This window comes from Drosophila subobscura, chromosome O, assembly GCF_008121235.1.
Source record: "Drosophila subobscura isolate 14011-0131.10 chromosome O, UCBerk_Dsub_1.0, whole genome shotgun sequence".
NCBI classification, from domain to species: domain Eukaryota; kingdom Metazoa; phylum Arthropoda; class Insecta; order Diptera; family Drosophilidae; genus Drosophila; species Drosophila subobscura.
Window position 1 is genome coordinate 21,273,561 of NC_048533.1, and position 12,443 is coordinate 21,286,003.

Consider the following 12,443-nt stretch of genomic DNA (forward strand, 5'->3'; position numbering starts at 1 on the left):
CAAAGTATGTACATATGTACAAGGGATTACAAGGGATCAACAAAAATGGATATTGCCCAGAACAATTTATACGGTTTATACGGATTTTATAAGCATAAACATACATATACATACATACATTATTACTTACATACTTCTTATACACTAATATAGGCTCAAACAGGGAATTTAATTGGGACTTGGGTCGTGTCTGCTGCTCCATCTATTTGTTTTTCGTAACGATGCCCGCTGGGCCGCATATGTAGAGCTGTTTATCGTCTCGATCCCGGAGTGGTGTGAAGCCCAGGTTGTCGGATGGCACACCGAACTGCTTGAGTTTACACTCGTATGTCTCGAGGAGATCGTCGTGGGCCTTGCGGGCCTTGGCCACCTCGTAGCGCAGATCAATAATCGTTTTGTTCTTCTCGTCCACGATATTGCCCACCCGCTCGTCCAGGCTGGTTAGTTTGTCGGCTAAGTTGGGCGCACACGTGGCAATGGTCTCGTGCAGGATGATGCTGCGCTTCTCGTCTTCGCGCAACAGGGCCGCAATCTTGCGCTCCAGGAGGACATTCTTCAGGCCCGTCTTCTGCTGGAGCTCCACAATGACGTCGTTGAAGCGCTCCTTGAGTGTCTCCCGCTCGGCGACGAGCGCATCGTTGCGCAGGATCAGGGTCTCCGCCTCCCAGGTCAGGCCCTTCACCTTCTTCTCCAGCTTCGTGTTGCGGCTCTTGAGGCGACTCAGCTGCTGCTTGTCCCGATCGTAGAACTCCAGCTTGCGGCGGTACTCGGTCAACTGGATGTTGGCCTGCTCGAGTGGCTCTCGGAGGCGCTTGTTCTCCAGCGCCGTGTCCGCGGCGATGCGGTCGCTGCGTTCGGTCTGTTTGCGCAGCTGCTCCAGCTGCTCCTTCATGCTGCCAATGAGGGCCAGATTGTTGAGTGTGATGTCGTTGTAGTAGTTCTTCATGTCGTTGAAGGCGCCGTCGTGATGGTCCTGCAGGTTCCTGATCTGCTGATTCTTGCGCTCCTCCACCTCGAACATCTGGGTGCTGTAGAACAGATCCAGCTTGGACTTTTGCTCCATCATCTTCTCCTCGTGCAGCATCTCGTTGTCCTTGCGCTCCCGCTCGAAGGTTAGTCGCTGGTCCCTGCAATTCAAGTGAGAGAGAGTAAGGATTGCTGGATCAAGAAGCGTACCCACAGCAGCTTCTCGTTGAAGTGAGTCTCCATCTGGCGCAGCTGCATCTCGCCAACCTCCATGCGTTCGCGCAGGATGCGACGCAGCTGGCGCTTATCCTTCTGCAGCTCGGTCTCCTGCAGGACGTGGTGCTCCTGGGCCAGCTTCAGCTGCGTCATCGCCTCCGCCCGCACCTCGCCCAGCTTGTTGTGATTCTCGAACTGCAAATGCTTCATCTGCTGCATCACATGCTTCTTGTCGATGTCCGACAGGTCCTGCGTGGCCTCGATATCCTTGTCCTTTTGCTGCAGCTCATAGCGCGTCTCATCTGGTCACGGATTATGGAATTTATGGCTTTCTGACTGAATGTATCTATGGATAATCGAACTCACCCAGCTGCTGGCGTGTTATCTCCCAGAAGGTGCGAATCTTGTCCCTCTCCAGCTGGAAGTAGTTTCGCTCCTCCCGCTCGCGATCCATCTCCGCTTTGAGGCGCACGGCGAATGCCTCCAGCTGGTCGCGCGTCATCGCCGAAGTGTCCACGCCATCGATGAGCACTGTGGTTTACCCAAAGGAATGAAAGTTAGTTGCTGAAAGCTTATATTACAAGTGCTCCCTTGGATGTCGATCAATAAAGCGTTGATAATGCGATGTTGTGTGACTAATAACATAATTATTTAATTACTCACCCGGCATCTTCTTGCCCTTCTTCCCCTTTTTCCCCTTTGGTGGCTGTTAAAAAGAAAAGAAATTACATTGAAAATTAATGTGAAATAATTGAAGCAATATATAAGGTAAAAATTTCAGCAAGAAACGCAGAAAAGGTAATAATTAACAGAAATAACCAACTACGAAGGTTCTTATGCTTGCTGAACTGCTTGCCACGAGCAGTCAATCTGCTGCTGAACTGCTTGTCCAATGCAGCTGCAGACTGCTTGCTTTCAGCACAGCTGAGCATCATTATGAGCCAACCGGTAGCTGAGCTCGACGTCGGCTTTGGGACTTTCTAATATTTTGGCCTTATTCTACTCCACATTTGGCTAAATACAAATGCCGTTGAAGTTTCCTTTGAGGTGCGGGAGAAGGTGCTATATGCTCAAGGGCTTTGCCTGCCCTTCCGTGGGGCAGCTACCAATCCACTGCTTGCCTTGCTGCTGTTGCTTCTATTTGCATTGCACTGATTTCTTAACAGCATTTAGCTGCCAGATGGAACTCACCATTTTGCTGTTTCTTCTGTTTGTCCTGCTTGAGCCGTGTCTTCAGCTGTGCCGACTGGGCCTGCTCTGTTTTGTTTCGCTGTCCGCCGAAACTGTTTGCCAATGCTACCCAAAATAAAGGAAACGTATCGATAAAGCGGTTGCCCAGGAAGGTGTGTGTGGCTTGGTGTCCGTGTGGTATGCTGCCAGGCAACCAGAAAGAACCATGTGCAATAGTTGAGAGCTAGTTAATTATGAATTACTTGTAGTCGGCTTTCAGAACGAATCTTTTTTGAATTTTTTACAGTTTTTGCTTGGCTGTTTGAGTTTTGTTGTTGAGCGTTGTTTATGGTATGCTATGTACATGAACAATACACATCACAGTGCCGCCATCTGTGAACAGTTAATGAAACATGTATGGTGATGCCACACTGCTGCGTTTACATGCGCTGCAGAAATCATGTAGATTAAATCTACATGTAGCAAATTTGTACTAGCCAGAAAGTAACTGAATTTTAAAATCCAACTCAGTTGTGGAGGGAACTAAGAGGAAAATTCCTCCTTCCTGTCGATGAGTCCCCCTTTAAGAGTCCCACCAAGATATTACAGACAAAACTTTATGTGTATCATTTATTTAAAAATTAAAAGATTAGTTTTATTTGGATTTTGCGAATTGCCTTAGTCTAAATATTGTATGCACGTATGAAGGATACGAGAATCTGTACATATGTATGTACATATAGTACACAAGTCTCTCCACCGATATGATGTGTGTGTGTAAGGGTGTACATAGTATAGAACATAGTTTACAAAATGAACACCATCATTGTTTTTGCGCTGGCTGAGGCACTGTCTCCAATGAGGCGCGACTGCAGCTGTAAAATGGCAGAACTTTTCAAAAGTTTTTCTTGGTTTTTCGAAAGAGTTTTGTGGAATTTTGAGTTAGTGGACGACAGCGACGCGCTCTAGGACGCCGATGATCCGACGGCAACGTTGAGTTTCTCTGAAAGATTCACAGGAATTGTCAGTCAGTGAGTGGAAAGTGAAAATGCAGTGCAAGCTCCATGCGATGGCTTCTCTACAGTTCGTAATCAAAGAGAGTTGGCTAAAGGTTATTTACGTATAGCATTTATTTACAGCAGCTCTGGGTCGATGAGGCTTAAGATCTAGGAAAGCATTGAAAAGCAAATAAAAACTCAACTAAAGGTGCGGATGGTAGTGGGGATGGGGGTTGGGAATGGAAGTGCTAATGTGGCGTGTCTTAGTCTTAGTCATGCTATTCGAATGCAAAAAAAAAAACCTAGTAACCCTAAGGAACAGTGCAGAGTAAGCAAAAGCGAGTGAGAGACTATCTACAACCAGTCGAAATGCATGAAATGGCGGGGAATGGCATGATGTTAGTAGACGGAATAGTTATAGCGACGCTTTTTGATATCGGTCCCATCCCGCAATGGCATGGACATGGACATGCTGGACCCAGGACCAAGCAGGGCTGTGTGCGAGCAGCTGGGCAGAGGAGTGTTAGTATGAATTGAGCTACGGGAATGAGCGCAAGCCGAGGCCGAGACAGATCGAGCAGTTATACTAGGCCGGCGCTGACCGAAGTCGTCGCTGGGTGGGCAAAGTGAAGCAGAGTACAAACCAGTTCCATTTTCCACATGTCCATTGCAGTGGATCGTCGCTGATGCGCCATTAACTCCGTTTGTGGTCGCACCCATGAGAGGAGCGCTTGATTTGTTGCCTGGCGAAAGGGTGGGCTAAATATATTTATACTCCTGCAAATGATTGATGCTCACCATTGCTGGCAATCTCAATGTCGCCGTTGGGCAGTGCCGCAACGCGCAGCGGACTGGCAGCTGCTGCTGCATTGTTGTCATCCTTCACGCACCTGATGAGGAACAGCAGCGAGGAGCCCACCAACGGTGGCAGTCCTGCCAATACAAAAGGAACCGTGTACGAGCCCGTGCTGTCGAATATCATGCCAGCCACTGGTGGTCCCACGGTGAGCGGAATGGAGCTCAGTCCCAGCAGAAAGCCAATCGCCTGTGTGGCACCCGAGGGTCCGCATATCTCGTAGGCAATGGGACCCAGCAGCGAGATGAAGCAGCCATCGAAGAGGCCCATGACCAGGGTGAAGGAGACGAGAACCACATACGAGTTGGTCAGTGGCAGCAGCAGCGTGACCAAGCCAATGGACACCAGCGACAGCTGCTGCAGATACATCCGATTCACGCCGGGCATGTCCGCAATGATGCCGAATATCAGGCGCCCAATGCCCGACGTTATGCCAATGCACATGACTGGCAGATTGAGATCCTCGCCGGGGAACGTTATCTTCACGAACTGCATCATGTGGACGTAGGGCACAAAGTACCCAAACAGGGCTAGGGGTACGCACAGAGCCCAAATAACGAAGCGCTTGCGCTTCCAGATCTCCACATTGACAATGGAGCGCAGGAAGAGATTGATGCGCGATCGTCCGGGCTTCTTTTTGGGCGGATCCGGCGGCGGATGCAGCGGCTTGTACACGAAGGAACACACAATGATGAAGGCCGACATGAGACTCATAATCTGTGGAGAGTTTAAAGCTCAAAATTCACTCAGAGAAAACTCTGATCGGATTGACTCACCCTCAGTGTTGCCTCCAGGCCATAGCCACCCAGCATACTGTCCAGGCAGGGCGGCAGTATCACAGTAAAGACGCTGGAGCCCGCTGTCACGAAGCCGCTCACCTTGCCCAGGTACCGCTTGAAGTAGTGCCCCAGAATGGCAAGAGTGGGCGTGTAGGCCAGGGCCGCGCCAAGACCAAACATGATCCCATAGCTGAAGTACAGGGCGCTGATGTTCTCCGTGAAGAACGAGGACAGCAGCAGGCCACCCGCCGAGAGAACTCCGCCCGCGAAGGTGGTCAGCCGCAGGCCGATCTTGTCCGTCAGACAGCCGGCGACTGTTGAGAAGAGGAATGTGGTGCCAATGGCCAGGGAGCCAACGAGTGCTGTAAGAAGGAAGCGAAGTGATTAAGGGATTTGCTAGCTAATAATTTCTCTAATATTTCTGGAGTATTTCCAACTGATCTGTTGACCAACTGTCGCTTTGGCTGAGACCCCGATCCCACTTTCGTTTGACAAATCGAATCTCACGCAAGTGCGGTTAATTGTGAAACGAGTCGGGCCAAGACATGTCTGGCAGTCGGCTACAATTCCAGGCATTTGCTTGCCACTTCCAGGTGGATGATTGCCGGTAACTCGATCGGGCCATAGTTGGTGGCAATTGCGGGCTTAGATTTAAATTTTGTGCCCGCTCTTTAATAATTTTCCGCTGAACTCTGCGCGCACAAGTGGGTGAGACATCGACGAGTAGCAAATTGTGGGCATCGGGTAAACACTTTCGTTTGCTCCACTTTGGCCGCTCAAATTGATATTCGATTGACAGAATCAGGTTAATTCTTTGTTCACTTCATCCGCAGCCGATCTAATGCTGAGATAATCCATCACAACTGACTGAAGCCACACACTACGCTGATGAGCAATTGTCATCAGCAGCCGAACGAGTGGCGGCTGTCCCAAAGTCCACCACGATGGGCAATGCATAAAACTCACTGCACAAATTAGCTTGGCATGACTGGGGTACAACTAATAAGAGGTACTTGAAGGTACACTAAAATGTAAATAACTTCATGTTGAAGTTCAAGGAAATTTCGTATCGCCAGCTCAAGTTTTGAGTTCATTTAAAAATTACTGAAAATCCACTTGCCACATGCGTAGTACTGAGCGTAAAGCTTATCTGTAGTTCCGGTCGACTTGGAATATAAAATAATCATTAAGTTGCGGTGTCAATTGTTTGGCACATCAAATACAAATTCTCTACATAGTGCAGATGTACCCAAAGTATACCCAAAAATTGCAGTGTCTTAAGAGCAGATTCTATAATTGAATTTCACCTACTTTAAGAGGATTTATAAATATTTATTGAGCATTCGATATGGCAGCAATACTAGAGAGAAAAGCAACGCCAGGCACTCGGCTTACAGTGCAGACTCGTTGAAAAGGAAATATTAAGAGAGGAAATATATCAGAGGTTTCAGTGTACTTTTAAAGATAAACCAATCATCACAGTTTTCCCTTAGTAAACCCATTTTAATCTCTCAAAAGTTCCTCCAACCGTGTATTCACTGTATCTGCGTACAATCTGCCACTCTCGCAGTCAAGCAGCAGCTACTCGTATCTCGACAAAGGCAACTGTCAATGTCAATGCCACAGACCGATGGCTGTGGCTATGGCGATGGCTGCCGCTGTTCTGTTGCATGCCACCCTGAGCTCCTCTCTCCTCGCTGCCAGCTAGTCAATGGCATTGTGCCTGAGAGCCAGCGAAAGTGGCAGAGAGTGGGCGAAAGAGAGCAAGCTGTGTAGAGAATTATTAGATAATAGCCCAACGAATGCTTTCTTGAGCAGCAGCCAAAAAATCTAAAAAAAAAGCAACCGAGGCGGAAGACAGATTACATGAGATCTCAGCCGGTCGCCGGCGTCTAGCAATTGTCTGAGGGGGAGGACTAGCCCAAAATACATTCGAGTATTTTTAGGATGCCTCATCTTCAACAGCTAGCAACCCAATCTGACGCAATATGCAGCAGAATTGCATTGGCTCTGGCCATAGATTTATATCTAATTGATCCTGACCTTTGGGAAGACAATTCTGATACAGTTTATTGAGCCGCACCCGACATTAAGTGTGTTTGCAATGTGCCCATAGAAGTGTATAATTGACAAATTGAAACTGAGGGACTGCACGTAGTGGACCGAGACTGAAAAGCGACAAAAGTCGCAAAAATATGGCACACACAACACCTCCTAGCAGAGCAGCGGAGAGCTGAGCTCAGGTTCGGATTACGTCAAGTTTTAATCATATTGCGGAACTAAAGCCAGTCAGCCGCTGCTTCTGCTGTAGCTCCGGCCCTATGCCGGAGGATCGCTGTCAAGCAGTGGCACTTGCTGGGCTTCGATGGGTAGCAGCACTGGCAGCGCCAGTCGACCAAGTAACTGGGTCAGTGGCGGGTGCACTCTGTTTTGCCACTCTTGGCTGCATGCCGTTTGGCGTCTTTGTTTGCGGCTTTTGTCTTCTGCCCAGAACCGGGTAGCGGGCAGCGGTCAGCGGGCATCTGGCGCTACGCCTCTTCAAAAGCGGCGTCCGGCAACGTCCGTGCCCCCAATGCGCTCCACGCTGCGTATGCGTAATGCAGGCCGCCCGCTAAACCTTGACAAACACTCATAACCGATTTGAACTCTGCTCGACATTCCGCCAATCCAAACATGCGCATTGCCGCTTTAGGCCCTAGGCCTAGGCCCAGCTGCTTTTCCCTGCTGTCTGCCTTCAGCTCGCGGCAACTCAACTCTAGCCGACTCCAACACACTTGACATCGCCCTGGGCCTGGGCCTGGGCCGGGGCTGCGCCGGGTGTTGAATAATGCTTTGTGATCCAATCAACTTTTAGCAATTTAATTCACTTGATGTCGGCACGTTGGATTCCTATATCGTCATTCCTACTACGTACTACAATGTTTTATTGAACCCAGCAAAAAACAGCAACAAAAGCAACAATAACAGCCGCCACGATGTGCGTTTGAAGAGGGTTTGTGCTTTGGGGGTAAAGTTTACGCAGCAGCAATCGAAATGTCCGTTAAATTTGGAAGTGATAAATGAATTAACAGATCGGAAAACGTGCCAGAAATCTGCAAACCCATAAGAACATTGGAAGACAATTCTTTTACCCGTTTAAAAATTGACACCACAAATGAATTCCCTACCAAATATACCTATAAATATAATCCTATATTTCCCCATCCAACAGAATGTCTAAGGCCCGAGCAGCTGCTCCAAAAATTCCAACACAAGATTATTCACAAATCAAATCAAAATTTGCCTTGTGACGAAGCAAAATGTACGTAAATCAATTTTTTGGTTTCTTGAATAATACGAATCAAAAGCTAAGACCCCCTCAGGGTGCTATCAAAGCCATAGAAATTATATTGCACATTATATACATAAATACGTATAATGTTCATACAGCATGTACAGCAGATAGTGGCTTGAAAAACAACTGTCCAGTTCCCATCTAATCTCATTTGCGACTCCTCCTCTCCTTCTGCATAATTACAATCAACGCCAGAAATTTGTCATAAATTCAGAATTAATTTGCCGCTGGCCCATCTGTTCGTTGAGTGAAGGGATTACGTCCGCACATTGCTAGGTCCAACCCCCACACAGAGACTGAGACTCACCCGCTTTACTGGAGGCCTCCGGGTCGCCCAACGCTGTCAGTCGATCGCTTAAGAGCGAGTGCAGCACTCCGTAGGTGTTGATGAAACCGAAGATGATGCCGTTGCACAGGAAGGCGCTAACCATGACGAGCCAGGCCCGTGCACCGCCATCCGGTGGCTCCTTGCCGTGTATGTCTCGACAGCAGGGCGCCTCGATGTGTGTGCCGTTCGTAGTGCCGTTGCCATTCGCCTGGCTCTTGCCATTGGCGTGGTGCACCTGGCCATTGCTAACAGCCGGCGATATGTGTCCATTGCTGGGCAGGATGCGACCATTCACCTGCTTCTCTGTCTCATTCAGCGGCTCGTTCTCTGCCATGGCTGCTGCTGGTCTCTTCCTGCTTTCTGTGAGTACTGACTGCAAATATGTTCAAGTGTGTGGATAAGTGTATGTTGGGTGCATCTTAATCAGTCATTGCATTGCACCCAAATATGCTGTTGACAGACATATGCCGAAATGCTATCGCTCCCGGAGCCGCCCCCATTTACAGGGAATATTATGACAGACTGAGGAAATTGGCTAACCAAATATTTGGACACCATTATCTGTGTTTGCCACTGCCGCACATGGAATTACAACAGGTCCAGAAACCAACTACTATATGGAAACGAGACAGACAAAGAGAGTAGGGAGAATGAGCTAAAGATAGGCAGAGAAAGGAAATGGAAAGCTATCAAAGGGAGCATTTTGGATCAGCTTGGAAGAAGCTGTTGAATGAAAGATTGTATTATTAATTAATTGTATTATTAATTGTATTTATAATTAATTATGCTACTTATTAAGTGTTTTCTTTATCGAGTGTACAGAATCTTCATTCTACAATGTCTTTTTGCACGCTCCCGCCTAATATCTGGACGTCGTGCATACAATTTTAGATTGCATTACATGCGATAACAGAATTACTGAATTTGTCGCATTCCAAAAGATATAAATATACACATGTACATACATAAATGTATATAGTATGTAAATATGCATATATGCATGCCCTTGCATAGTGCACGGCGGGTTCGCTTTACATTCGAACGTCTCCCACGTTGGGGCCAAAACAAAACGAAGAAAATTCCGCCGAAAAGCGAAAATTCAATGTAATGTGAACTGCTCGACAGAATAAAAAAAAACCACAGTTGTGCGCTCGTCGACTATCAAAGAAAATCGTACTATCGTGCACGTGTGTCTGCTTGAATATGCGACGCACCGGCGGCAGGCCGGCTAAAGGGGGGAGGTCACAACCGAAAACGAAGGTCACGTCACTTTTGCCATTATGCAACTGGCAGGCAAGGCGAGCGACAGGACGAAAAAGCGCTGCGAAGGCGTCACTACGTACATGTAAGCCCGGATTTGTTCCTATTGTAGGATCCGCTTGAAGATTCCGGCAAAGACACTAAGGGAATCGCGCACTCAAATCGCCAGCCACTGGCCGAAGTGGTGTCGTGTCGAGACAGAGACAGAGACAAAGACAGCGACGGAGACGGAGGCGAGACCAATCGAGCGAACACACAACCGACCGCTTGCGTTGTCGGCAGCGGAATGAAGAAAAAATTGAATTATTTTCCACGAGCTAGTTGCAAATAAATGTGCCGACACTTCGCCGTTCTCTGGGGTAAACAAAATTTCACCTAGGCAACGCAGCGACGAAGATGGGCACAAAAACAAACGAGGCGCTAAAAGCTACAGCAGTTGTCCAGTTCCCAGCTCACAACAGTTCTGGGTGTCGGTTGTATAGTTTTGGGCTGGCTCCGAAGCCATCTCCACTGCCAGACAAAAGACAAATCACATGATCGACCGGGACCGGTGTCTATTCAATTTCGGACGCAACGAAATCGAAAACGGCCTCTAATTGATCAATTCTGGGAATTAGAAACTGAAGCATCTTGGGTGGACCACAGAGGCCACTGCGCAGTGCCATCAATTGGGTAGGTGACGTTGACTTCGGCAACTCTAAAGTGAGCATATCCGCTGCCGTCAAAGAGAAAACCCGGCGTCCGATGCCACTTCACAGGCGCTCAACAAGTTGACCCCAACTGACTCATCCGGCGAATTGTTCTGTTCTGTTCTGCTGCCTCCTGGCGCCGGCGCCGACGCAGCAGCCCGTCCAACAGTGGCTTTGGGTGCGAATATTTGAATATATTTTGACTGGACACCCGGCTGGGAGCAAAGGCCGCTTGTATTGGACACAAAATGTACAAATATAAAACTTAAGTGTTAGTGGAAGAAGATTAAGATTCGTTTCAATTAATTTATGATAATAATACTAACTACTCATAGCTCGACGGTTTCACATGCTCGGCGGCACGGCGTCCAGGGACATGGCGGTGACTGAAGCTGTGGCTGTGGTTATGGGCAGCGTGGCCTCTGGCTGGTCCAGTATCAGCCTCAGGTTTTTGTCGGGCCAGTCAAACTGCAGGCGTTGGGTCAGCTCGGTGTTCTCGTCCAGATTTGCATTGCGGAAGTCCTCCATCATGCGCGGCACGAGATCATTTGGTATAAGCACCTGAATCCAATAGCCCAGGACGCCGTATGGCTCTTGGACGTTGACAGCGGCTCCGGTCACCGTCTCCGCCACCAGAGTCAGGGCCAAATGCTGCGCCTTGAAGGTGAAGTGCCGTCCGTGCCGTATGCGATCCTTGATGGCCAGCAGCAAGTACTTGGCCACAGTTGGGGCCAAGGTTATTTCGATGCCATCCAGCGAAATGCAGTCCGGTGCCTGCGGCTGAAAGTCAAGGGGGCAGGACTTGTGCAGGGAGTTGCTGCTGAGGGACATCGATTGGGGAAAGCTCGGTTCCTCCCGCTTCATTTGAGACTCCGTCAGCGGGCGATTGTTCTCCTCGGAGGCACAACGTTCGCTAAGGGATTGGAAATCGACTTCCTGCTTGATGGCTACGGTCGGCTTCATTTCCTTAAAAGTGAAATCTGCATTAACGCCCGCCAAGTCGGAGCCCTGCTTCTCGAGGTCGTCCTGCAGATTGATCAGCGTCTCGGGGAACAGCTCGAACACACTCATCGTTCGCTCCATGTTGGTGACCAGCCACTCGCCGCCAGTCTGGATATCCTCGCGCAGGAAGTTCAAGACTCCGCGCCCATTCCAGCGCGAAGCTTGCTCCAGCTCATGCTCAAATACGCCAACAATCTGGCAAAAGTCAACTGTGCCAAACGGCGTCTCGATGCAGCCCAGCTGAGGATCCTGTGCGACCAGCAGACTTTGCAGCATGGAGTTCTCGCTGCCATCCAGGCTCTTGCGCCAGGGAATGTTGTCGCCGAAGCACAAGCCGTTGCCTGTCTGGAAACAGTATCGGCCAATGGCCTGCAGCAGATTGGCTGGCCATGTGGGTGGCCGAAGGGGCTTCTCCGGGAAATCTTGTTCCTGCTGCAGCTCAGCATCGGTCTTTGCCAACCGGAACGTCAGCTCGAATCCCATGCCAGACCGATGCGACTCCTCCTCCCGCAGATGGACACGCTCGTCGCCGTGCAGGTCGCTGAGGCCAAAGCTGATGTAGTGCCAGTGCGGAGGGACATTCTTGTCGGCATCTCCTTTGTTGTTGTACATACTGATGTAGTCCAGCGGATCCTGGCCTCCCAGCCAGTACTTCAGCAGCGTGGTCACCTGCAGGGGGTTCGGCTGGTCGGGATACACCTGGAAGAGGTGATCTATGATGGCCTTCAGGCCAGGAGGCGGCTTAACATCCGGTTTTTTATCCAAATTTGACGCAGACATTTCATTAAAAATATGAAAACAACAATAATACCAGAGATGGGAGAAAAGTATCGTTACAGCGAATG

At 49.1% G+C, this 12,443-nt stretch overlaps 4 protein-coding genes across 8 annotated transcripts in view; all 4 read right to left on the reverse strand.

Annotated features, from left to right (window-relative positions):
- Window positions 1-165: 165 nt before the first annotated feature.
- On the reverse strand, window positions 166-2,620 carry LOC117898305 (dynein regulatory complex subunit 4). 2 transcript variants are annotated; one of them, XM_034807580.1, is made up of 5 exons: window positions 2,374-2,620; window positions 1,846-1,888; window positions 1,549-1,713; window positions 1,181-1,484; window positions 166-1,127 (listed from the first exon to the last, which is right to left on the reverse strand). In XM_034807580.1, exons 1-5 carry the CDS (start codon window positions 2,374-2,376, stop codon window positions 203-205), a joined length of 1,440 nt encoding a protein of 479 aa, XP_034663471.1. In that variant the 5' UTR covers window positions 2,377-2,620; the 3' UTR covers window positions 166-202. The 2 variants fall into 2 exon arrangements, with proteins under 2 accessions (XP_034663471.1, XP_034663472.1); XM_034807581.1 differs by having other exon boundaries at window positions 257-1,127; window positions 1,177-1,484; window positions 2,374-2,619.
- A 365-nt stretch (window positions 2,621-2,985) lies between these two features.
- Window positions 2,986-12,443, reverse strand: part of LOC117898301 (DNA polymerase theta) — a 30,686-nt gene continuing 21,228 nt past the window's right edge. Inside the window, exon 6 of the mRNA XM_034807573.1 lies at window positions 2,986-3,099. Within this exon, the coding sequence (XP_034663464.1) occupies window positions 3,008-3,099 (92 nt within the window). The 3' untranslated portion in view covers window positions 2,986-3,007. The remainder of the gene's footprint in view (window positions 3,100-12,443) is intronic.
- On the reverse strand, window positions 3,269-10,251 carry LOC117898303 (monocarboxylate transporter 10). 4 transcript variants are annotated; one of them, XM_034807577.1, is made up of 6 exons: window positions 9,991-10,217; window positions 8,627-9,020; window positions 4,983-5,347; window positions 4,141-4,923; window positions 3,995-4,103; window positions 3,269-3,355 (listed from the first exon to the last, which is right to left on the reverse strand). In XM_034807577.1, the coding sequence occupies exons 2-6, from the start codon at window positions 8,979-8,981 to the stop codon at window positions 3,318-3,320; spliced, it is 1,650 nt and encodes a 549-aa protein (XP_034663468.1). In that variant the 5' UTR covers window positions 8,982-9,020; window positions 9,991-10,217; the 3' UTR covers window positions 3,269-3,317. The 4 variants fall into 4 exon arrangements, with proteins under 4 accessions (XP_034663468.1, XP_034663469.1, XP_034663467.1 ...); XM_034807578.1 differs by having other exon boundaries at window positions 3,995-4,093; window positions 4,149-4,923; window positions 9,991-10,213; XM_034807576.1 differs by lacking the exon at window positions 3,269-3,355 and having other exon boundaries at window positions 3,392-4,093; window positions 4,149-4,923; window positions 9,991-10,251.
- Window positions 10,773-12,413, reverse strand: LOC117898306 (suppressor of fused homolog). Its single transcript, XM_034807582.1, has one exon. It carries the CDS (start codon window positions 12,376-12,378, stop codon window positions 10,942-10,944), a length of 1,437 nt encoding a protein of 478 aa, XP_034663473.1. The 5' UTR covers window positions 12,379-12,413; the 3' UTR covers window positions 10,773-10,941.

What these genes read in the sequence shown, in the direction of transcription:
- LOC117898305 (XM_034807580.1), bottom strand. An exon ending in GAAGGGCAAGAAGATGCCGG is followed by an intron (nt 1,714 to 1,845) that starts GTGAGTAATTAA and finishes GGTAAACCACAG; the next exon opens with TGCTCATCGATGGCGTGGAC. An exon ending in GATAACACGCCAGCAGCTGG is followed by an intron (nt 1,485 to 1,548) that starts GTGAGTTCGATT and finishes ATCCGTGACCAG; the next exon opens with ATGAGACGCGCTATGAGCTG.
- LOC117898306 (XM_034807582.1), bottom strand. Translation starts at nt 12,378, where the DNA reads ATGTCTGCGTCAAATTTGGATAAAAAACCGGATGTTAAGCCGCCTCCT.
- LOC117898303 (XM_034807575.1), bottom strand. Translation starts at nt 8,981, where the DNA reads ATGGCAGAGAACGAGCCGCTGAATGAGACAGAGAAGCAGGTGAATGGT. An exon ending in GGAGGCCTCCAGTAAAGCGG is followed by an intron (nt 5,348 to 8,626) that starts GTGAGTCTCAGT and finishes TCCTTCTTACAG; the next exon opens with CACTCGTTGGCTCCCTGGCC. An exon ending in GCCTGGAGGCAACACTGAGG is followed by an intron (nt 4,924 to 4,982) that starts GTGAGTCAATCC and finishes AACTCTCCACAG; the next exon opens with ATTATGAGTCTCATGTCGGC.